Source organism: Geospiza fortis, unplaced genomic scaffold (assembly GCF_000277835.1).
Source record: "Geospiza fortis unplaced genomic scaffold, GeoFor_1.0 scaffold171, whole genome shotgun sequence".
Taxonomy (NCBI): Eukaryota; Metazoa; Chordata; class Aves; order Passeriformes; family Thraupidae; genus Geospiza; species Geospiza fortis.
The window spans coordinates 556,107-579,924 of record NW_005054313.1 but is presented as its reverse complement, the minus strand read 5'-3'; the positions used below and the strand labels follow the sequence as shown (position 1 = coordinate 579,924).

The 23,818-nt window shown below is 48.8% G+C and overlaps 1 protein-coding gene across 1 annotated transcript in view; it reads left to right on the top strand.

The window, feature by feature from the left end:
- Positions 1-23,818, top strand: part of NTRK3 (neurotrophic receptor tyrosine kinase 3) — a 202,114-nt gene that overhangs the window by 35,683 nt on the left and 142,613 nt on the right. The window contains exons 4-5 of the mRNA XM_005419711.3: positions 16,007-16,075; positions 23,201-23,358. Of these exons, the coding sequence (XP_005419768.1) occupies positions 16,007-16,075; positions 23,201-23,358 (227 nt within the window). The remainder of the gene's footprint in view (positions 1-16,006; positions 16,076-23,200; positions 23,359-23,818) is intronic.

Genomic DNA, 23,818 nt, shown 5'->3' with positions numbered 1-23,818 from the left:
GTTTTTTCCCTGTGCCTTTCATCAAGGTTTCCTCCCCTCAGATGGGCCAGATAGCTCTGCCTTCTCCCAGTAACATCTATTTCTGGCCCTTCCTCTGTGCACGCGCTTGTCTTCAGACCCCAGCTGTGCAATCACAAGCAGATCACTTATCCCAGCTCTAATTGCAGGAGCTCAGGTTTGTGAGGGTTTGGGTGAAGCTTGGCTTAATTTTTTTCCCCCTTCCCCACCACAGTCAGGAAGGAAAGGTGGGAAACCCATGAAGGGGATTTTCAGCATTCAGCTGCTCGAGTGGTGGACCTCAGGGTGCTCCAGAGTGCAGCCTGGCAGGGTCATTTTAGGGCTTAGGTCCTTTTAGGGTTTGAAATTAGCTGTATTAAGTGCAAGGGGCTTGAGGCTGACGTAAGCAGTGGAGGAGCAGTGGGTGACTGTGAGCCAGAGGTGTGAATCTAGAAATAGCTTTGGTTTCCTCTTTGGTTTCCTCTTCCTTCTCCTTGAATGAGCACAATCAGGGCTCCATGGCCGGTCTGATCATTGGTGATGTGAAGCCTGTCACTGCTATGGAGACAATCCAAAATATAACAGTGGGTTTTGCAACATGGATCTACCTCTCCTGCTGGTGGTTGGGCTGAGACAGTTCAGTGCTTCTAGAACAAATACTGGCTGGGTGCTAAATAGGGGTGGATGTGTGTCTGATCTAAGCTGAATATATTCCAGTGTCAGGTACCCTTACTGGAGATCATCTCACTGGGAGAAGTTGCATTGGTAGGTTCCTGGTACAATTTCTGTGCATGTTTGACAGCCCTTTGGCTATTACAGGGATGGTTCTGGACAATCTCATGCTCTGGATGTGAGGACCAACAGGTCTAGGCTGTTGAAGACTGAGCCTTTGTAGCCAAGGTTTCTGGGTGTTAGTGTTCGCAGGTGATGCAGCTGAGCAGAGGAAATGTTTGTGTTGACACAAAACCTCAGGCTTTGGCTTGAGGCTGTACAAGAAAACTCTAGGATGGTATTGTTCCCAAATTTGAGAAATATAAACCATCTGAATACATATTTACTGTGCTGCTTTGTTTAGCACAGCTTAGTGAGGGAAGAGCCTTGCATGCTCTCACTCTCTCTGTCCTCCTAATGACACTGGAAACCTTTGGCCAATTTATTTGAACTTGATAGAGGGTTACAAGTCGGGAGGTTATCAACTTCCTACACATATCATGAAACCAGGCAGAGTAAAGAGAAGTTGTTATAGTGCCTCGTGGGGGAGAATTCAGCATTAACATGTTCCTGGGAAGTCCACAGCAGAATTGATCTTCACAGTGCACCAGGAACTGGTGCACAGGGGAGGACAGGATTTCCACTGGCTGTGGGACAGTAGAGCAGGCTGTGCCTACAGCCAGGCAAGTTGGTATTTGCAGTGCATGAGTCACCCTTTCCTGGGAGCAGGTATTTAAGGCTGTGATTCCCTCAGAATGTTTTCCTGGGCGGCTGTGTACTCAACCAGCCAGTCAGGAGGCACTGCCTTGTATTTGCAGAGGTAATTGTGCACACCTTATTTATTGTGTAGTAAAGAAAACAAATTAAGGCTGTGTAATTACAGAGACAGGCATGCTTTTAAATAAGGCTTAAGTAGTCCGATTTCTATTTAGAAAATTAATAATTACCATTTCTGTCTGCATCAGAGGCTCTTCTTAAACTGTCTTCTGGATGTTTATACATGCTCAAAATTAGTTTGTGGGCCAGCCCAGACACAGCCTCCATCAAAGAGCACTCTCTCAGTGCTGCCTGCCAGGGTTGAAGATCAAGCTTTCCCTTCCAGTCTTCACCCAAAGGTCTTAAAGATTGTGACCCTGGGCTGGCTCATGCTGTGTGTAATTTTTTTTTTTTTTGAGTATGGTGTGGTCAGATGACCAACTTCCCAGGTGTTTTTATCTGTGTGATCATGTTGATCTCTTTCTCCCCAAAATGAGGACTGGGGAATAACTGGAAGGTGCTGGGGAATGCTGCTGGGACATGCTTTGCCTGTTGAAAGACTGAGCTGGATGATCCATGGGCTTCTTTTCATGGGCAAATTTGAGCTGTGATTAATCTGGAGCTTGCCAGAATATCCTTTGTAGGTTGTGGTGTTTTCTGAGGGCGGGGTTGGCTTCAGTGTTCTGGTTTGGTTCAAGGCAGTTGTGCAGTGTCAGATGAGCTGGTACCTTGGTATTGAATGTAGTTTGTAGCTCTGGCATGGGGATTCCCAGAGTTATGTTACAGGAAAAACACAAGGCTGCATCCCCTGACAATTAAGGGGGCTGAGATAGTATGAAGTTGGTGAGTTACCTTCTGTCCTCTTCAGTGCTGTGTCAGGACAGGACTCATAACACTCCAAAAACTGAGGCCTGTGTGCTTTCAGAGGGCTGCAGGCAACCCTCTCCAAGGCTGGCAAGCCTCACTTTCTTTGCTCTGTGTGTTTGGGAGCTTGACTGAGATCTTACACTAAATAAAGAAATAAACAACTAATCAGATGCTGAATTATTCCAAGTGGAATACTGTTTCCTCTTGGTCATGCCTTGAGGGTCACTTTCTCCCACTCAGTGTTAATAATCTGTTGTCTTGCTCTGAGAGAGCCATTCTTAGATATGAATCAGGGTTAAACTCTTTCTCTCTTGCTCCATTCCACAGCCAGCTTCAGGCCCTGTGCCTGCCTGCAACCCTTCACTTGATTCTGGATGTCCTGTTAGCTTTCTGCCTCCTTCCTGATGTTATCTTCCTGCTTTGTCCTTCCACCACTGCACTGCTGTCATACCCATCCTGGCAGTCTCCTCCTAACCCAAAGTGTTGTGTTTTCATTGGCCTTGATTTCCAATCCCTTCTCCTGAATCAGTGCAGCCTCACGAGGCTGTGGGTACCAGCTGGGCTCCGTGTATGACACTGGGTGAGCTCTTATTTCACTGGGAAGGTGGAGCAAAATGTATTTACCCAAACCACCTCCTTGATAGTTTAATGTGTTTTGTTTCGCATTTCCTAAATAGGAGCTACATTTCTCCATGAATATAGGCAAAATAAGAACTATGAGAAAGATTTAAACAGCCTTTAAGTACTATAAAGTGAATATTCCTTTACTATCCCAAAGCAGGCAGCAGCTTTGGCTACCTTTTGATTCCCATTTGTACTCTAAGGATGTTCCTGCTCCAGCCCCTTCCAAGATCAAATCACTGTGCTGCCATTAACTCAGGGAGGCTTTTTCCCCCATATGTCTCCAGCCCTATAAAATTCTGGGCATGCCTACAGCACAGCCACTAAAACAAACAGCTGTAACATCTCCTCTGCTTCCATAAACTTCCCTGTTTTCTCCCCATCTGCTTTGTCCCCTGGATGCCAGTGTAGAGCAGGTCCTTGCTGATATGCTAATCGGCAGCAGGGGTTTGATGGCATGTTTATTCCCACTTTCCTGCCGCAGGTGACTGATAAGCAGCTAACTGCAGCTTCTCCTTTTGCTGCAGTGGCAGAGGTAGGTCCTGCGTTTTACCAGCCATTGTGCACAAGGCCAGAGGAGAGACCACTTCCCTGCAAGACTGTGGCTTCCCTTCAGGCTGGGTTGAAATCATTTGACCCGCATTGAGAGGGCTGGGTAACTAATTCCTGGCTGCAGGCTGCCTTGCTTGGCTGTGGAGAGGGTTTGTTGTACTGTGATAGAAGGGGGAGCAGTGAGTTTGTGACTGATGTACTCTAGCAGGACCTGAGAGTTTCAAGCACTTCATGTTTTGTGCCAAGATTTGTTCTGCTTCAGTTTCCCACCTTAGAACCTGGAATAACATTTATTTTCTCTGCTTTTATTTGATCTATTTGAGGTATAACACCTTGTATGATTGCTAATGAAACCTGGCCTTGAGTTGTGGGATGCTGTTGCAATGTAAGATCAGTTACAATAACTCTGTCACAAATAAGTTTTGCATATTTGGGTTCTTATGTAATGTCTATGGCTCTGGAACCTGGGCTCTCAGGATTTCTCTCTGGGTTTGTCTCTCCTTCCTTCCTTTGAAATGTTGAGATGATCTTTCCAGTTACATTGTGAGAGTTATTTCCCTTTCTGAAATTTGATCAATTGTCTTTTGACTGACATGTGAAATGGGCAGCTGCGGTTTTTGAAAAAGTCCTGTTTTTTCCCATCCACTCTTTAACAAAAAGTCTGCAGACAACGCTGGGAATGTTTAAAATGAAGCTGTTCCTACAAAGATGTGAGGTTTATTGCATGTTGGTTTTTGTATTTTTTTTTGTTTGGTTGAGGGGTTTTTTTTGTTTGCTTTGTTTTTTGGGGTTTTTTTGTGGTTTTTTTTTCTACAAGATTGGAGTGAACAAGTTGGTGGATTTAGGGGAGTCAGCCTCTGACCAAGTCTTCGCTGTGCAACAATGGCCTGATGGATGTCTTGTGGCGAGCTTCCCCTCCAAGAGAGGCACAATGTTTCTCTTGGATGTGATCCTGAAAATGGGACATAGTTGTACATTGGTTAAACCTCACCACATCTCTGAGACCACCAGTAGCACAGATTGAGCTGATTTCTGGAGACTTGGGCATGACAGGGAATGGATCTTTTTCTAGGCTTCTGAGATCACTGCAGCATGGAGGGGCTCCAGAAAGAGCTCCTGACTGTCCCTCTTGCTTCCTCCCCATCCCCTGTGCTGCAAAGCATTTCTTACCTGCCTGTTCCAGTGTGAGAAGGGCTGCAGAGGGAAGGGGAACCCTCCCTGGGAGGGGGTATCTGAGGGCACAGAAACCTGCTTGAAAGCTGCTGGGGGAATGAGCAGTCATGGCAGGATGAGTGGAAGTTTAGTGACCACAGGAGTTATCTGTCCTGGGATTTGTCTTTCCATGATCCTGGTTTACTAACAGTATGATTAGAGGGCTGGTTTTCTCTTTTTGATATACTGGCAATAAGCACCAGGGCAGAAAAATAGAAACATTAAAATCATATGGTATTTGAGCAATAAGATACAACAGGGCATGAATGATGGGACATTAATTCATGATGGTGTGTGACAAGGCAGGAATTTAAGTGTCATAAGTTAGGCAGCCGTGAGTTTTATTGGAATTATAAAATTTTATCAGAATACTGGTCAAAGGGTGGAGTTTCCCACCAACCCCTCCCTTATTTGTATTTGGGAAGGGATGAGTTGTGAATTCCACCAGATGCAAGAGACTGTTGGTGACCGTGTTCACAGGGGTCTGAGGATGAAGGAAGAGACGAGGATCTCACTCCATGTTTCAGAAGGCTTGATTTATTATTTTATGATATATATTATATTAAAACTATACTAAAAGAATAGAAGAAAGGATTTCTTCAGAAGGCCAACTAAGAACAGAAAAAGAAAGAATGATAACAAAGGCTTGTGGCTTGGACTCTCTGTCCGAGCCAGCTGACTGTGATTGGCCATTAATTAGAAACTACCAACATGACACGATCACAGATCCACCTGTTGCATTCCACAGCAGCAGATAACCATTGTTTACATTTTGTTTCTGAGGCCTCTCAGCTTCTCAGGAGGAAAAAGCCTAAGGAAAGGATTTTTCATAAAACATGTCTGTGACAACTGTGGGGCGTTTAGAGGGCTGCCAGCGAGAGCCAGAGCTGTGTCTCCCGGGGAGCTGTGGGGTGACCGTGTTCCATGTCTGAAGCCAAGCTTGGGCATTCCCGAGGCTGCTCCCCCGGGAGCTGCGCTGGTGCCCGGTGCGGGTGCCCGGTGCCCTGCGGGGCCGCGCTTCAGCACCACGGACAGGGCCGGCCGCTGCTCCCGTCCCTCCTGCGCTCGTCCCACTCTCCCTGCAGCCGCCCGGCCTCTGACCCAGCTCCCTGACTGTGCTGAAGCCTTCCCGCCTTCCCTGCCCTCCCTGCGGTTTGGCCCCTGCCTTTTCTTCCCTTCTCTTGCAACAAACTCTTTCACCTTCCAGCCCCAGGCTGTGCTCTCCTGGCTGCAGCTGCAGGCTGGCTCAAGGCATGGGGTGGGAGCTTGCCTGTGGGGTGCCCAGGCTGGTTTCACTGCCAGCAGTGTGTTTTTTCTTCCATGTCTCCTGCTGTGCAGCCAGCCTGCCCAGCTGCCTCTCTGACAGCTGCAATACCTGCAATATCCCTGCAAGTGCTCAAGGCCAGGCTGGATGGGTCTCTGAGCAGCCTGACCTGGTGAAAGGTGTCCTGCCCATGGCAGGGGGTTGGAATAATGTGATCTCCAAGACCTCTTCCAACCCAGCCCTCTCTAAGATTCTGTGAATGCAAACTTTCTGAGCTGCAGTGATTCCTGGCACTGACTGTTCTCTGCAGCGTGAATGGATTTGTTTTGCAGCACCACTACCCAGCTGCTGTCTGGGGGTTTCTCACATGAGTAGTTCTCTAGGACATCTGCCATCCAACCTCACTGCAAGCACTATCCATGGGCTTTGGCTAAATGTTTGCTCTATCCAGTTGTGCGTGTTGATAATTGTGGGTAATTTGCTGTCTCAGAATAATGAAGGAATGCCTGCTGCACTCTGAAGCGCTCAGTGCTTTGTGGTGATTAGTCTTTTCATTGCAAAGTATTCCTCACAGTGACCAGCAAAAAGATACTTCTTTTTAAATACATAATGTATTGAGAAGAATGGGTAAAATGGAACTTTTGTGTGCAGACATTCCTGTTTATTTTGACAGCGGTAACTGTAAAAGGCAAAGCGTATTTCTGCTTTTGGAGCGGTTATAAGTGTGGAGAGCAGCAAGCAGGCTTCACTGGGCTCTGCCTGGATTAAGTCACCCTGTTTCCCTCAGCCCAGCAGTCCTTGGGCTATCAGGAGGCACATCATGCCACAGCCCAGCTGTGGCTGCAGGCAGGTCTCCCTCAGAGCACAATTCCTCCCTGTGTGCTCAGGTGCTGCAAACAGATTTTTGGGCAGAGGTGCTGCTGTGCCCATGCTCAGGTGTGTCCCAGGCACCTGCTGTCTCCCTGCTCCCCTTGCCCACCCCATGGGCACTGGGGGGAGGCAGCAGCCTGGGTGAGGCAGGTCCTGCTCGCCGCTGTCTGTCTCCCAAGCTGGGTGTTTCTCTTGTCATCTGCTGAGGCGTAGCTGGAGCATGTCAGCCTCACCTCCTGCTGCGGCCAGGAGGCTCCGCACAGCAGGGGAGGTGGCAGCTGCCATCTCTGCTGGCTGATGGCATGGGCCCTTCAGTTCCCCCGTGTTCACCTCCCCCTGCCTGCCCCCAGCTCTGCTCCCTCGTGGTGCCCAGCTGCTGCTCCCAGTGCTGGGGATGCAGGTAGCTCCGTTCCCTGCTGAGGTGGGGCGAGTGCTGCAGGCTAATGGCAGGCTTTCTTTTCATTAACTGCTGTAAACACAGGGCTCTGGCAGCAGCCTGCTTTTCTGAGCCCAGGAAGACCATTTTTCCTTTTATCTATAATTTAGTGAAGTGTCAAGCCACAGAAGTTTTAATGATAATAAGCAGCAGAGGAAATTTATTTATTTGCTGCAAAGGTGGGTTTCGTTCCAGGGTTGGTTTCTTTTTACACTTCCCTCACAAGAAATGTTGGCTGCTCATGTAACCTCGCTCCCGGTGTGTCTAGGCTGCCTTCCCTGAGAAGCTCAGCACTACAGTTCCTGCTTGGCTAAATGGCTTTCCAACCCCTTTCCCATACACGACACTGGGGCCAAGCAAATTGGGAAAGGAGAAGCAAGGAGAAAATTTTAAGGTGGGAGAATTCGCATGTGCTTGGTGAGGTGTAATGGGATTCACAAGTTTCCCATCTTCCTCCTGTTGCTGAGCATCTCTTGCATCTGCTTCCCAGACCCGCCTCTGGGATGGATTTGACTGCTGAGGAAAAGCAGGGAAGGGCTTTTTTTGGGATGACATGTAGTGCTTGCCTTCTGTCAGCCTGTGAAGGTGCCAGTGCTGACTGGAGATAAAAAATGGATTGATGTCATGTGGCGGGACCAGGGCTTCTTCCTGAGGTTCAGGAAGGCAGAGAGTGGAACTCTGGGCTGGCCAAAGAGGAGCAGGGGATGGGATGAGTCTGTGGCAGGGCCAGGGGACAGGCTGGAGGGAGAAGGTTACAACAAGGGATTGGAGCAAGGAGTCTTTAGGGAAGACATGGAGAGCAGAAGGGGGATGGGGTGTAGGAGAGGTGACGGGGAAATGGATCTGGAGAGGAGGAGGAGGATTGACTGGGGTAGGGAAGAAGCACGTGTGTGTGGGAGATCTGAGGGTGGAAGCAAGTGCAAGGGAGAATTGGGTTTCCTAGGAAATACGTGGGAACTGTGCCTCTGAATTAGCCAGAACCTTCCTCACCCCTTTCAATGTGGCTTTGGAGGCAATATTAGAATCTTCCTAATTATTTTTCTTGGACGAGTTTTGCTATCCTGATGATATTAATTATTCTTAAAGGTCAACAGCACTCACTTGAATCCCCTTCTGTTCTATCATGTAATCAGTTAATTAATTGGAAACCATTTAGCAGAGTCTGCCGAGAGCTTACCCTGCCGTATGCCCTGTTGTTTTTCTATTGCTGGAGATATATATATATATTTATATTTATATATATATAGTTTTGTATTTATACCCCTTCCTTCCTTCAGAGGCTCTGCAGAGCTCTTGCTACCATCCCAGTGCATCCCAGCCTCTGGCACTCCTCCCTGAGTCAGGAAAATTGGGGCTCAGGCCCAGCTGTTAGTTTTCTCTTTGCTAACCCCTTCGAGGTTATTCAAGGCTCATTGATTTCTGGGCATCTGAGTAGGTGGGGATATTTGAATTTTTTTTTTTTTTTTTAAATATAAGTTTGATGTAAGAACCCTCTAACAGCTGAGATCACAGTCCTTGTTCAGGAGGAAGAGGAGCACCAGAACCTGTCCCAGCACATCTGTGCTCAATGAGCTGACATTGAGGCTCTTGTGTGGACCTTGTCCAGCTCTCCCAGTGTCTGCCTGGGCATTTGGAGTGACCTCCCAGCTAGGTGGTTCCTCTGATGAGCACCTGTCCCTATTGCTTCAAGGATGTTCATAGAATCATTAAGGTTGGAAAAAACCTCTAATATGATCAAAGTGCAATTACAGTGTACTCAGAGATGCTGGGAAAGGCCCTGTGGACATCCCTGTCCTTCCCGTGCCATCCCCCCAAGCTGTGCCTTGCCACAGCTCTGAGCTCTTCCCTCACACAGGGCCATGGGGTTGGCTCTAGGTTCACTGGAAACCCGTGAGCAGGAGGCATTCCCTGGTTGTTCTCTGTTCCCAGCTTGAAGAACAATGCAGTTTGAAGCAAACAGGGTTGGATAAACCCAGCCCCTTGCTGGAGCTGGCAGCTGGCAACCCTTGTCCTCAGCCGACACACATCTCCTCTATTACTTCTGCATGCCAAAGCAGGAGGAAAGCCCAGTGTGCAGTAATATTTTGGTCTAATGGATCTAGAATTGCTGCAGTTTGGGACAGAGGAGATGAGGTGGGGGCAGTGCAGCCCTGAGGACCTCCTGGCTGCAGGAGGGCAGCTATGGGGGAAGGCTCCTGCCTGTTGCAAGTTGATTTTTCTGTTCCTTGAGCAGAAGATTGGGCAGTTCTGTGGATGCTGGTGGACTCTGCCCTGCAGGGAAGCTGGCAGGAAAAAGGAAAGCAACTGCAGGGCTGACCCAGCTTTTAACCTTTCCTCACGTCCTCTGAGAGTCCAGATGTCTTTGGAGAAGAGCAATGGAAACTGCACACAGCAAGGGCGAGATGAGTGTAGTGCAGAGGGCCAGATCCCTGCATCTGTTGTGCCTTGGAGCACAGGGGACAGAGTGACCCACATCTGGTGACGCCTTCCCATCTGTACTGTGTGAACTGAAACTGTGAGCAGCAATCAGCTCTGAGGGGTGATCTGTCTCTGAACAAAGCTTTGTGCAGCTGGGAGATGCCTCAGAAGAGATGACTTGGAGGGTGTGGAAGTGTCATGGGGTAGGAGATGGCCTTTAATTACAATTGGGTTGGGTTGAAGGCAGCAGCAGGACATGGCTGCTGCACAGCAGAGGCACTGGGAGGAGAGGTGTGGGGCAGATGTGCTGCTGTGGGATGGCTGTGGGAGCCCTGTGACAGAGGTGTGGTGCCTTAATGCCTTCCCACTTGCTCTGCAGCTTTTGTTTTTTAATGCTTTTGCTTAAAGAACAATGCAAGAGACCAGCCCCTTCTGCCTCCCCCAGCCCAGTTTCAGTGCGAGTTTGAAAATCAGAGACCTGCAACTGAGGAATGTGGGGGACTTGGTGGTTCCCTGCTCCAGTTCCACTCCTCCAGGAGCAGTGGTGTGCATGTGGAATGGCAGGGCCTCTTCTTCTGCGTCACCCACCATGGTGCCTCTCTCCTCTCTGGTGCAGGGTGCTCTGAGTTTGGGAGATTATTGCAGGTTCTGACTCTAGCCCTAGAACAAGAAATAGTTTGTGGGGACTGAGATGATTATGTCATGGCACATGCTGTGTGACACAAGCCTTACAAGGTACAGGGCTGAACCTGTGGACAGCAGAAAGGATATAGTTTTGCTGCCCAAGTGCACAAAGATTGAACCTTGGAGACTTTTTGTTCTGCTGTGTTTGGGGTCAGAAAAGCCCTGGGGGTGCTGGGGTGTTGCTTGAGGAGCAGAACTGAGCTGTAGGTAATGCCAGACCGTGGCTGGGGACCTCTGTTAATTGTCTCCACAGCACCAATATATGTGTCCTGGTGCTGAGCCTGCCCAGGGAGCAAACCCAGGAGAGCCATGAAATCCCAGGCTGACCAGTCCAATGGCACATCCTGCTCTGCCCACTCTGCTTTCTGGGCATGCGAGCCTTGCACGCACTTGGCAGTGCCCAGTCCTTTTCCAGGCTGTCTCAAACGTGTCCTGCTGGGACCTGGGGCTTAGCTGTTGGAAATTCCAATCAAGTCTAATATTTGCAGAGCCTGATTTGTGGGGAGGCCTGTCCTGCCACAGCTTCTGGGACTTGTTGGGGTAATTTTAGCACATTCATTAAGGGAGGACAGTACATTTTTTCCCTTAATGAGCAAAGCTGCTTACTAAACAGGAAGAGGAGGGAGGGGGACAGGGGAGGCACGGAGGGTGATGGCGAGTGTAACAGTGCTTTTAGAGGTCATTAGAGTTATCTGGCACGGATAAGCAAGCCTGAACGGAGCTGCCCCTACAGCAGCAGGTGAGGCTGTGACATTCTCCTCTCCTGTGGCCACCAGCACCCAGCTAAGGCTGCAGTGAGCTGTGAGATGATGGGAAGCACCTGTTGTGCCCAAATAGCAAGGGAGTCATGTGCAGTGCCACCAGCATATCCAGCACTGGGGACCACAGCTGAGGATGTGCATCTCTCCTCTCATTGCTGCCAGGCACTCGCTCGTGCTCCCTCAGCCCCAGCTGCTTTGGCAAGTTAATCCCTCCCAGTCAGGATTTTCATAGTGGCACCATGTTATTAAAACGTGTGAAAAACTTCTCCCATGCAGAAATAAATGTGTCAGCTTGGAAACAAGGGCAAGTGGAGGATGGAGCCGCGTGGAGGAGGGACAGGTGCACAGGGTCCCTCCCCAGCAGCAGCGTTTCTGCCATTGCGTCGAGCTGAACTGCATAAAATAACTTACAGTTTAATTACAGGGGCTCCTGCTTGTTGGTGTCATTAATGAGGCAACTGGCTTAATTTAGCTGAATAAAAATGGCTTTAATAGTGGAAACACTTTTGGCTGCTGGGTAATTAAGGGAAAAGAAAAAAACGCTGTCTCCTCTTGCATTAAAGTCCGCTTGTTCTGGTCCACAGGGATCTGGACTCCTCTTTGTTCCACCTTCACCCATCCCTTCTTTAACCCCAGGAGCTCAGTCAGGACTCCATGGGGCACTCCATGGCCCCATCTGTCACTCATGCTGTGACAAAATGGCAAAGGTCACCTCCCCTCCTTATCAGTCACCAGCAAGGTCTTGGCAGTGCCTGTGGGAGCTGTGGGAGAGTGTGTGGGACACGGCGTGTCCCCCCCTGGAATGGAGGGAGAGAGCAGGAGCTGGGATTCAGCTGTCACTCAGTGGTAACAGCCTGTCCCTGAGGTGTGCAGTGAGGTGCTGATGGAGAGGGCTGCTGGGGACAGGAGCAGGAGCCTTGGGAGCACGGCTGCTGCAGCAGGAGGGCTGTGGGGTGGTGTTGAGCCTGAGCCATGGGTGCGTTGGGTGGCTCTGCCCTGGACCTGGTCCAGGTGAGCTCTCTCCAACCCCCTCTCCCTACTCAACTCCTTTTGGAGGCAAAAAGCACCCTGGCAGCTACTCCTAGAGACTGTCTCCATGGAAAAGAGCATCTTGTGAGTGATGGAGAAAATGTCCCATGGCAAAGAAGCACTTTGAATATGTTCCAGGAGTGCTGATGGCAGATCTGTCCTGGGAGAGACAGGCTTCTGTTCATTGCTGAGAAAAATGCAGGGAAGGCATTTTGCTTCCCTCTGCCTGTGTTTCCTTGATGTGTGATGTGTTTTGTTACAGGTGGAACTGATGCATAGGCTGTTATAAAGGTTGTCTGGCACACTGCTATGGGACTGCTTCCACTTTCCTATAATTCTGCCAAATTTTAATTGCTCAGACTGAAGTTTTCTGTTTTAGATGTCTGCTCCTGGATGATTCTATTTTTTCTTATTTCTTTCCAGGTTCACAGAAGAGCTTTCTCAAATGTTTGAGATGGTAGAAGGGAGGTTGGGAAAAAGCTGTATTGCTCAGGCTAGAAAATGCTGGTGATGCTGCTGTTACAGAACATTTGTATCCTCCTTTTGTGGAGGGAAAGAAATCTTGTCAAAGGGCAGATTTTGCTTGGAAGACTTGTTTTTTCTCAAAGACGTCTTAGGTCAGCAGAATGACCCTTGGTCCAGTTGGAGAGGAGAAGTTTTGCAAAGGATGTTCAGGAATGAGTAAGGGAGAGGAGTAGCAGCTCTTCTTGGGGCACTGCTGTTGGTGTGGGAGGGTGTAAAAGTGGGGAAGATCATAGGAAATTTGGGCATGGATAAGGAAATTGAGGCTGAGGAATATTTGGGAGAGGTTGGAGAGAAATGAGTAGTGTGATTCAGCCAGCTAGGAGGGAGAAGGAAATGGGTCAGGAAGGAGAGAAGCTGGCACTGCCCAGCCACAGCATAGGGTGATGGGGTTCTTGTCACTCCAGTAACAGGGATTTGGAGGTGGCAACAGGCTTGGAAATGCTGCAGGAAGGCAGAATGAACCTTTGAGAGGTCTTGATTTGGAGCTGTGAGCTGACTAGCTCTGGATGTGAGTGCCTTGATTTTCCCCAACCCTCCCCATTTATGCTGTACAGACCACTGGGAAACCTGGTGTGTGCAGCTGAGGCTTGTGACTATGGGGAACCTTGCAATCACCAAACAGGAGTTACAAAGTGCTGGAGCTCAGAGCCTCACCTGTGGAGCCATAATTTAATCTCCTCGTGTGCACGTACTGTGATTCCATCTCTAATTACAGAATCACATGCTCCCTTCCCCAGGAAACCTGTCCCATGCAGCACGTGGGATGGATCTGTTCTGGGCAGAAATCACTGCTGTGCAGTGAAGTTTCTCTGGAGGAGCTCTATTTTCTGCAGCACAAGTCAGTAGCTGTACCCTTTTAGTATGTGGAATCTCAGTGCTGGCACCTCTGACCTTTGGAGATTTTGTGACCGAAATGGTGCATTTTTAATGTGTGTTTGTGTCTCTGTGCTGAGGTCTGTCTCTGAGCCTGAGGAAGGACCTTTGTGACGTTTTGGAGTGCCCAAGGTGTCAGTGTCCAGTGACAGACATGTTCCTCTCTGTGTGTGTCCAGGCTGACCTGAAATGGAGCCGTGGGTGTGTGTCCCCCTGCCCAGCCCTGCAGAAGTTGATGGTCAGGTCAGATCAAACGCTGGCTTTGCCCTTTGAGCACAGAGTCTCCTGCCAGATGTGTGCAAGGGAAGAGCCGTCTCCTCTGTCCCTAATGCTTGCTGGGGGTTATTTATTGTCTGGGGGAGGGAGGAGGTGGTAGGAGTTGGTTTCCAGGCACTGTGGGAGATGAGGAGCGGAGCACATCTGCCTGGCAAAGCCCCCTGCATTAGTGAGGATGTATCCTTTCTCCATCTCTCTGTGTCCTAAATTGTAATAACACGATCATGCTATTTTTGATTCCCTTATTTGCGTGGAAAGCCTGTTGTTTTTTCTCTTCTCTTTCAGAATCCAATTTTCTCTTGACATTTCTGCCTAATGTAGCAAAACATGACCTTTGAGAAAGGACATTCCAGCGAGATTCACTCCCTCCTCTGCATTTCTGCCTCTCTCCCACATCTTGCTGTCTCTCATGCATCCCCTTTACGCTTCCTTCTTCTCCCTGGGCTGGGGGAGGGAGTTTACTGTCTCACTTTTCAGTAACAGTGAGTTGCTCCTTCCCCTCCCACTTTTCATCTGTCTTTGCAAAATTTCCAGGTGCTCAGTGCTCTGGGGTGGATAAAGGAGGGAGTCCCGTAATATTTTTCTTCCCCCCTGCTTAGCTTTACGTGCCATTTTTGCCACCTTTGTCAGAGGCTGGAAGCAGTTTGTCTACAGACGTGGGAATGGTGGGATCACAGTCATGTGAAATGAGGTACCTGTGGTTTGCTGTGGTTCCCACAGCGGGATAGTCTGATGTGAAGCAGAGCCAGAATTTAAAAAGGCAGCACTGTGCCATCATTGTGTTTGGGCTTGTTCTTCTGCCAGGCTCGTGGAGAGCCTTTGGGACAAAGCTGTGCTGTGTGAGCAGCTTCCCCACTCCTAATTGCAGACTTCTATGCAGGTGGGACAGGACCAGAATTGCTTTTCCCTTGCTGAAACTCAGTGTAAGGGAAGAAATGAATCTGTCATCCCAAATCCTCGTGCATCAGACCTGTGCCAGCAGGAGCCATTCAGGGCTTTGCTCTCTTGGTTTTAGCACTTATTTGCAAATCAAACAGGGTTTGGGGGCTGAGCCTTGCACAGCTGGACTGCCTTGGGTCATACCTCCTATTGGCCAGCCCAGAGCTGAGTGAACCTCCGGTGATTGATGCCTCTGGCTCTTCATTGCTCTTCCCTATGGGCCAGGCTGAGGCAGAGGGGCTGCCCTGCCTGCCTGTGGCTCTCAGCAGGGATGGATTTGGTGAAGGATGTGAGGCAGCACCTCCTGTGTGTTCTGGAGGCCAGCAAAGAGATATGGGGCATTTGGGGCTCTCCCAGAACCCGTGATCACCCATTCCTCTGCTCACTCACCCATGGGCTGGTCACTGGGTTGGTGGCTCTCAGGCTGGCCAGGTGTCCCTGGGAAGGCTGGCCAGAACAGAACAAGTTTCATTATCATCTTTTTGTGCTGCTAGAAACCGGGGGCTGTTCTCCTTCTGCTCACCCTGCTCCAGACACATTCCTTCCTCTTGTTTTTATTAATTCAGTTCCTTTTACATTCTTTCATCCTCTCTGGCTTTCAGCTAAAGAGAAGATGTCTGCTGGGTTGCAAAGCTCTCCCAGGTAGATGAGATTTATGTTTTTGCAAGTTTGGGCAGATGGAGAGAGGGATGGGGAGCTGTTGGCTGCTGTAGCAGTGGTACCCCTGGGTGCAGGCAGCACACAGCCATTCCGGGACACCTGGAATGCACAGCTACTGCAGATCATATGATAACACCTTGGGTAATCATCGTGCTGTCATTTGAACCTGGCTGTTACTATTTTTAACGTGAGGTTTGTACTTAATTTTTTGTTCAAGTTCTGAAATTAGACTTGCTCTTTTCACTTATGGTTGGTTGAGCTCCAGATTCATGGGCAAGAATCAGACATTGGAATTTTTTTTTTTCCTTAGCATTGCAGCAGGATATAAATCACTTTTCCCCTTAAAAGAAAAAAAAAAAAAAAGAAGAGAAACTTTCATTTGGTTTTGTCCTCATTAAAATCTCTCATTATGAAATCTGAACTCGGGTTCTAAACTGCTTGACAGCCTCCCCATCGAGGAGGACGATGAGCTCTGTGGAGGTGGTAGGGCCATGTGCAGGAAGAATTATTTACAGTGACTACTTTATTTTATTTTTTTTCCCCCTTAATTTTCAGAGACCTCTCTGGGAACCGGCTCACCACTCTGTCATGGCAACTCTTCCAGACACTGCGACTCTTTGAACTGTAAGTCCCACCCTGGGGGGATCTCCTGGGAAAAGACAGGAGGCTGAGAGGAGGAACCATTTCCAAATAGAGTTATTTTGAAGCCAGCGAATAATTACCTAAAACTCCAGCGGGCAGCAGCATCCTTGGGAGGCTTTCCTGGGTATGGGAGCACCAGAGCAGAACTGCTTCTCTTTTAACTTCACAGCAGCTGGCTAATTAATGTCGGGATGATGAACAAGTCATGCTTGGAGTAGTAAATGGCTGACTAACTCTGGGAGCACATTAGAAATACTTACTAGGCCAGATTTTGAGTGAATCTCTTCAAACACTTGCTCCCATCTGTCACAGGGTAGGGCTAACTGCTTTTCTTTAGTTGGTGCACATGCTTTACAAGACATCCCTGCTTTTTAGGCCCATGATTCCCTTTCTCTCTAGCAATGGAGACACCTCCCAGCTCTGATGTGGGAGATGATGAGATAGTTGTGTCTCCTGGGGCACTGGTGGCCTTCAGCCTGCTGAATTATTGATAGAGCATTCAGCATGGTGCTCGAAGAATAAGTGGACATGAAATCAATGGAGCGTTGCCCTGATGACCTGTTTTGTTGAATTTTAGGAATAGTTGTTTGGTGGGTATAAAAAAAATATATATGTAGGATTTGTCCCAGAGGATCCTGGGAAGCTCCATTCATCCTCACTGATGATCAATAGAGCTGTAAGCTCGAAGTGACTTATGAAAGAATAAAGACAGTCTTTCAAGTGGGAGTAAGTGTGTTATCACTGGTGTTACTGCAGTGTATTTTATTTCTGTCAAATTGTTAAATGAAAAATACTAATAGTGATATTAGAAAATGGAGAAACGCCCTTCTAATGGGGAAATTTGGCTTGCAGAGTTAAAATGCTGAATTCAGAATTTGTCTCCTTGCTGATTACAGCTCTAAATATTTTTCAAGCCTGGCTCGGGTTTCAAGTTTAATAGCATGAGTCATTTGTATTCTTAGACCTTTACTTATTGTCATTGCACTGTCTGGCAAAACTCAGATTGATGGTTGTTACCCAAGAGAGACCCAAGAGTGGAGGAGCAAATGGGACTGCAGTCCTGAGCTGGAGGCACTTGCAGGGCCTGGGGTAATGGTGAGCCTGCAGATTAATGGGAATACTTGCAAAGGGGCTTGTTTTGATGTGCTTTTGCTTCATTTGGTCATATTTTGTTTCTTCAGGCACGTCCCAGGTCTGCCAGCTCCAGCCGGGCTCAAAAGACCAATACCAAGCACAAAGGGGATTGAGAAGCTGCTTTTTGGGCAGCAAAGGGTATTTCACCTGATGAATACATCTGTGCTGTCCTGATATGATGATCCTGGCAGGGAGCTGGTGTGCTTGGGGTGGCTTTGGATGGTGTCACCTGGGGCCAGCACTCTGCAGCTTGGCGAGCAGGAAGGAGCTGAATTACTTGGCTCTAGCTGGAGCTGCGCTCAGAGCAGCTTTCTTGGAGATAACAAATCCCAATGAACCAGAGAAGTCGTGCACAAAGAACCATGGGAGACCACAGGGCTGGTTGGTAGGAAGCCATGGTGGGGTGGGAAAGCAGTTCTGATGTGGTGTGTGTTGTCCATGGTGTCCCACGGAGAGGCTTGGCATCATGTGGGGCAGGAGCCTCAGCTGAACCTCTCCTGCTTCAGGCTCTGAAAGGGGTCTTGGCAAACCAACCTCTGGCACCAGCTCCAGTGAGCAATTTAGACCTACAAACGTGCCTGCCTGCAGGGACTGCCTTGCTGCTGGCTGGGCTGGACTAAGAGCCTGGTCAAGTTCAATTTTCCTAAAGAATTGCTTTAAGTGCCTTCTGCAAATGTTCCTCTCTGAGTAACTAAGGACCCTTCATCCACATAAGCATGGCTAGGGTGGAGATTACCAGAATAATGTGGTGATGCTGGCCCCCAAACACAGCAGAAGAGGGATATTTTATCTGATATCCCCTGGGGTGTCAGTTTTTAAGGGGCAGGGGGATGTGCCTGCAGCATCCTTCTTGGGGCCATGCTGAAACTTGGAATTGTTGGAAAGAAGGCAGCACAGAGGTGTAGCCTGAGCTATGGGTTCTGAATAATTATTCACATAAAGATGTTGGGAATTAAGGTAAACACACATTACCTACTGTGAGGTGGTTGTAGTCCTGACTGCTAGAAGCATGGGACCTGTTGTTGTGGAAGAGCAGATCTCCACGTCGGGGAGAAATTACTAATGGATCCACAAAAGTGGGAAATACTGTATTTTTTTTTTTAGAAATGCAGAGGATGGGTGAGTAAGAGACAGTTTTTTGGCACACTGAGCTCCAAGGAGACTTACAGAACCTGGGAAGGAGATGGAATACATGGCCCACATAAAGCGAGTGTGAAACACTGGTGAAAGCTAGAAAGGGAGTTGCAGATCGACATCAGCCAAGGACTTGAAATTGAGCCCAAAACTCTGTGGAAAGGGAGAAGGTGGTGAGCAGCAGAGGCCAATGCAGAGACACCAGCCTGAGGAAGACAGGCTGAGCAGCAGTGTTTGTGCACAGCAGTGGAGAGACCAGGAGACTCCAGGGACACAGAGAAGCTGGGAGAGTCTCTTCTCCATGTCTGTGTGGAGGGTTGGTGGAACAAGTGGATGCAGAGGCTCACCAGAGATGCCCAGTACTGAATTCCAGTGCCCCTGTTCTATCAGGAAATCGTGGATCCAGAGGAAGGAAAGGCACCCAAGCCAAAACCGTGACTTAGAACGAGGCAGCTCGGAGCAGAGGAGCACGTGGTGAGGGGAGCAGTGGGAGGATTGTCTCCAGGAGAGCGCTGGGAGGAGAGGAGCTACAGCTGAGTGTGCCATGGAGATTGCCAGGGAGCACGAGACCTGACAAAGCCACTCACAGTGAACAATGAGGAGTTAAGATCAGAAGATACTGGGCAGGTGGATGGCAACTTGGGGCTTGAAATTGCTGCTTGGCTGCATCCAAGGCATTGCAGCCTTGTGAACGTGGTAATGCTTTAAAGAAGAATTTCTTGTTCAACAGAGCTGAGATTTTTCCCTGCTGACTCACTGAAGAAAGGATGGCAAAAATGAGGCACACTTCCAGAGAGTATTATCTCTTGCTTGCTCTGGCCAGAAACAAGGCTTGGAATTGTTTCCAGTAACTCCAGCCCTAATTCCCATGGCATGGGCTGACCTTGACTAGCAGGGCTCAGGCTAATGAGTGCACAAGTCTCCTAGGTCTGAAGCTGAGTGTGTGCAGGGAAGCATCTGACACATGCAACAGCTCATAAATGTTGGACTTAGAGCCTTTCTTATCCAGAAGTCACAGCTGGTTTCCTCTGTCATGTCCTTGGCTTCCTTTGTCATATCCTCAGAGAGCTTAGAGCTGACATTTCAAGAAATTCCTTCCCGGAAAGACCTAAGACTCTGGATCCAATTACGTCTTTGGTTGTATAAAACCTTGTAGTCCTGAACATCTTGCTGCTCTGCCCAACCCATCAGCATTTCTAATACCAGCAGTCCCTGCCAAGTTGCCCTGCAGTACATTTCTGCAATGCTACAGCAAGAGGCTTTGGTGGGGACGGTGCACAGCAGCATTTCTGTTAATGTTATGAGTCCAACTTAACATGGTCTGTGCCTCCAGCTTTGAAGCTTATCACCACCAGCAGTCCCAGTAATAGAGCTGTGGCCAGACAGTGGGTACTGCCTGCTCTCTGCATTAGCTGAGCCAGCTGTCAGACAGCACTCACCACTCCCTGTCCCAGTCCTTCCCTTTCTATCCCAGCCCCTTCTGGCTGGGGTTCAGAAATAACAGTTTTGGTTGGACCACCAAGAGAAGCCCTGGTTTCTGGGAAATTAATAGGAATAAAGAAAAATTAGATTTTGTTCTCTCTCTGCTGCGTGCGCTTTGCTTCTCAAGCTTAGGGAAGTGGCCTCAGTCCCAAGATAGGAAGAGCATTTTAATTGTAAGAGTATGAGACCTTGGCAGGAATTTCATGTGAATTGAAACAGACAGAAGAAGCGTGGCAAGGATCTCTGCTGCCCTCTGAGAGGTTTTAGCTGCAGACAGCTTTGCTTTAGCTGATGAGCAGGGAGGCATGGGATGGGGCATGTGTTTCATTTAGCTGCCTAGTCTGGAAAAAACCTGCTTGTGTGTGTGAAGTCCCTGTCTGTTCCAGAACACACTGGAGTGTTGATGGCATCTGTCTCCCACCCTGGTGAAGGCTGTCCAGGCAGATTTGGGAGATAGTGGGTACAGCTCTCTGCAGGGAGCAGAGCTGGGCTCAACCAAGCACCAGCAGCATCAGTTTTGTTGAAGAATAAATTTGATGCCTGCATGCTCTAGGGTTTCAGTTCTGATGGGTCATTGTCTCATCAAATAACAGCTCATAGCATGATTGCCACAATTTTCCTCTTTCCTAAACAGAGTGTACCTGTTTGGGGAAGGGGCTGTGCCCTGAGTACACCCTACTATCACTCTCTGCTTACGGTGCTGGTGAGTGGCTCTGTCTCAGGTGCAGGTTCAGTCCCTTTTAGGATGGACTCCTTGAGCCACAGAGCAGCTCTGCTTGTGCAGAGCCCAGCTCCCTTGCAGCTGTGACATTTGCTATTTCTCACAGGCATTTTCAGTTTCAAGGAGGGCTGAAGAAGCTGTGGGGGTGTGCACAGCTCCTGAGTGCCTGCAGCCAAGCACAATTTGGCAACAATTGCAGCCTGCATGCAAAAAATGCCCTTTGGGTTTGTTTGCTCGTTCCAGGATTAAGTTGTGCTGGATGTGTCCCACAAAGGGCCCCTTGTCTTGATTCCCACTGGGGTGCTGCTGCAGCACATGGCAGTGTCCTCTGGTCCAGCAGTGTGTTTTGTCCAAAGGGCACCTTGTTGTCCCCAAGGTGCTTCTTGCAGGAACAGAAGGTGCATTTATGCCCACAAGTAGAGGCTTGTAGGTAGTGGAGCTGTGTTACAGAAAAGTGAGAGGAAAAGTTAGAAGCAGCCGCAATGGTCCCTGCAATGGAAGAGGTCTGAGGAGAGAATTGGAAGTCAAGGTTTTTGGGTGGGTTTAGGGCAATGTGAGTGTGGAATTCCCTATGCACATCTCTGGGGAGCAGAGGCAAGGAGGAAAGGTTATTTTCTGCATGTTGGGAATGCTTTAGCAATGCATGTTAGGGACAATGGGTGCACACATGTGCCGCTTCTACCCACAGAGCTGTGCCAGCTGCCCCAGCTGCCCGTGGCACTCAGCACATCCAGCCTGTGATGGGAGTTAATTTGTGCAAAAGCCCCTCTGGGGGTCTCGATTAGAGCGAGTTACACTGCTGGTGTTGGGGCAGGTTGTGGGCAAGTTCTGCCCTGAAGCCCGTGGCTCCTGTATTATTCATGGCCCTTCATGAATTAACAATGGGCCAGGAAAGCTGCTGTCTATTACTTACAGAGCTGCCCTTAAGTGCTAGGACAGCAGCTCTCCCAGCAGCTTCGTTTGGTGAGGATATTTGCAGCAGAGCAGAATTTCTCCCCCATTGCATCTGGGCTTCCCCAGCTCCCTGCCAGGTCCCAGGGTACACCCCCAGCTACCTGACCAGCCCTTTCCCACTTGCCATCCCATGTCCTGTTGGTATCAGTGATTCTGGGGGGCTCCTGAGAGGGAGATTCATGGTTGTGTAGAAGAGGATGCAAAGCCTGTGCAAAGCCCTGGCAGTGCCTGTCAGAGCACGCAGGGAATGTCTCATCACTCAAATCACTGCACTAATCTGCTCTGGTCTGTTAAATTTAGTGCTTTGGCCTTTGAGTTGCTTGTCTGAGCCTTGTACCTGTGTCACAGAGGTTTATGTGCTTTTGGTGGGAAAGAAATGAACTAATGAAAAGCCACAGAGTGAAGCTTAACTCAGTGTTTGCTCTGAAAAAAAGGTCAGATGACATCTTGATGTATTTGGAAATGCAAAGTGGCATCATTAGGGTTCAGGTTAAGCAACCCTGGGTGCTACCAGCAGACCCCTTTAGCTCCTCCTTTTGCAGCACTCTATTGACAAAGCAGCAGCTGCAGATGTTTGAAAGGTTGTTTCCAAATCCTGTTAGTGGGTGAAATTAATTTTGTAAAAGCAGGCATGAATTTTGCAGTAACACGTGGAACAGAGCAGGAAAAAAGCTTTCCCCTGTATGATGGGGGATCTAGATATCACATGAAACAACGGTTTGACCTTTGGAGATGCTCTTCTGGTTTGGGGTGACTGAGCTCATCTTTGGCACTGCTGGCTTTGCTGATCCCAACTTTCTTTGCTTTGCAGTTGTGTGGGGAGATATTTTGTTTGTTCAGGCTGTATCTCCTAGTTTTGCTCAAATTATTGCAACCAGCTTTGGCAGCTCAGCCCTGGCTGAGCACTGGACTATTCTCCCTGCTGGGACTTGGCCTTCTTGAATGTCCACAGACACCTGCAGAGCTTTAAAAATGTAAATGAAATGGTTAATAGGTTGGAAAATCAATTATAATAAACATTCCTGGTATATAAACTATGTGTAAGTGTGGTTTAAATGAAGTACATTAAAGGCAGTGCTTTTCTCCATTTCTCCTGGCCAGGTCAGCAGGGTCTCTGCACAGTGCTGATTGATTTGATTAAAATGCATGTTCCCCTGCACATTAGCTTGTGTTCTGGGTCACCAGGAGCCTGTGTTTGTACAAGGAACTTGGGAGAAGAGCTGCCAGCTCCTCTGAGTGCTTGTGGGGGCTTGGATTGTTCTTTGCCCAGCAGAGTCTAGGTCTACCACTGAAGTGGGATTTGAAGGTGTAAATCGATATTTTAGGGCAGTAGAGAGCTGTCTGCTCCTTTGCTGAGGGCCGAATCTTCTGGGTGTCTTGCTGACAGTGGAACCAAGCCACAACAGTGCAGATCTTGTGGTGAGAGATGGTGGCTGCACCTGGGAGCTGTAAAACCTTGTGTGCACTCAGGAAGGAGACTGTGTGAATCCAGCGATATGTGACTGTGGCAAAGACAGGAATAATAAGTGCCAGAAGACCCCAGATGGATAACGCAGAGAAGATTCTACTCCAGCTCTTACACATGCATGGTGGCTGTCCTCCTTGGGGATCCCAGAGCCAGGTGACAGCTCTGCTCATCCTTCCCCATCCCACCACCCTCTCTCACCTCTCTCTGCCCGCAGGAGACTAGAGAGGAACCTTTTCAACTGCAGCTGTGACATCCGCTGGATCCAGCTCTGGCAGGAGAAGAGTGAGGCAAACCTGCAGTACCAGGACCTCTACTGCATGACCATGGATGCAGCCATCATCACTCTGAAGGAGATGAACATCACCCAGTGCGGTAAGGATCCCTGGCATGGACATGAGGGAGGCCAGGAGGGATTCCTGAACAATCTAGCACCTCAGGTTCGGGAGCCTGATGCAGCAGGATCCTACCATGTGGTTGAGAACAAGAGGGTTGAAGCTGGTTGGGATAGCTTGTAGATTAAAAATAGAATATCTGAGCAAATGTGAGGCTGCTATTAATGTGCTTATGAAAGATATTGGGTGATTTGGGGCATTTCTTCACTGCAATGCTGCTGCCTGACAAAGTGTCTGTAGTGAGGCTGTGTGATGTCTTGAAAAGAGCTGTTTCATGTAGATCTTCATGTGCCTAACGAATCCTAGAAGCAGCATATTGTTAAAAGACACTGACACAGAATCTTCTGTAATTACTCTTAGGAAACACATGTCTCTATTCATTTTCTTTTGTTTTATTTTTCAATTGAAATCCCATATCTGTAGGGAAGAGCCAGAAGTGA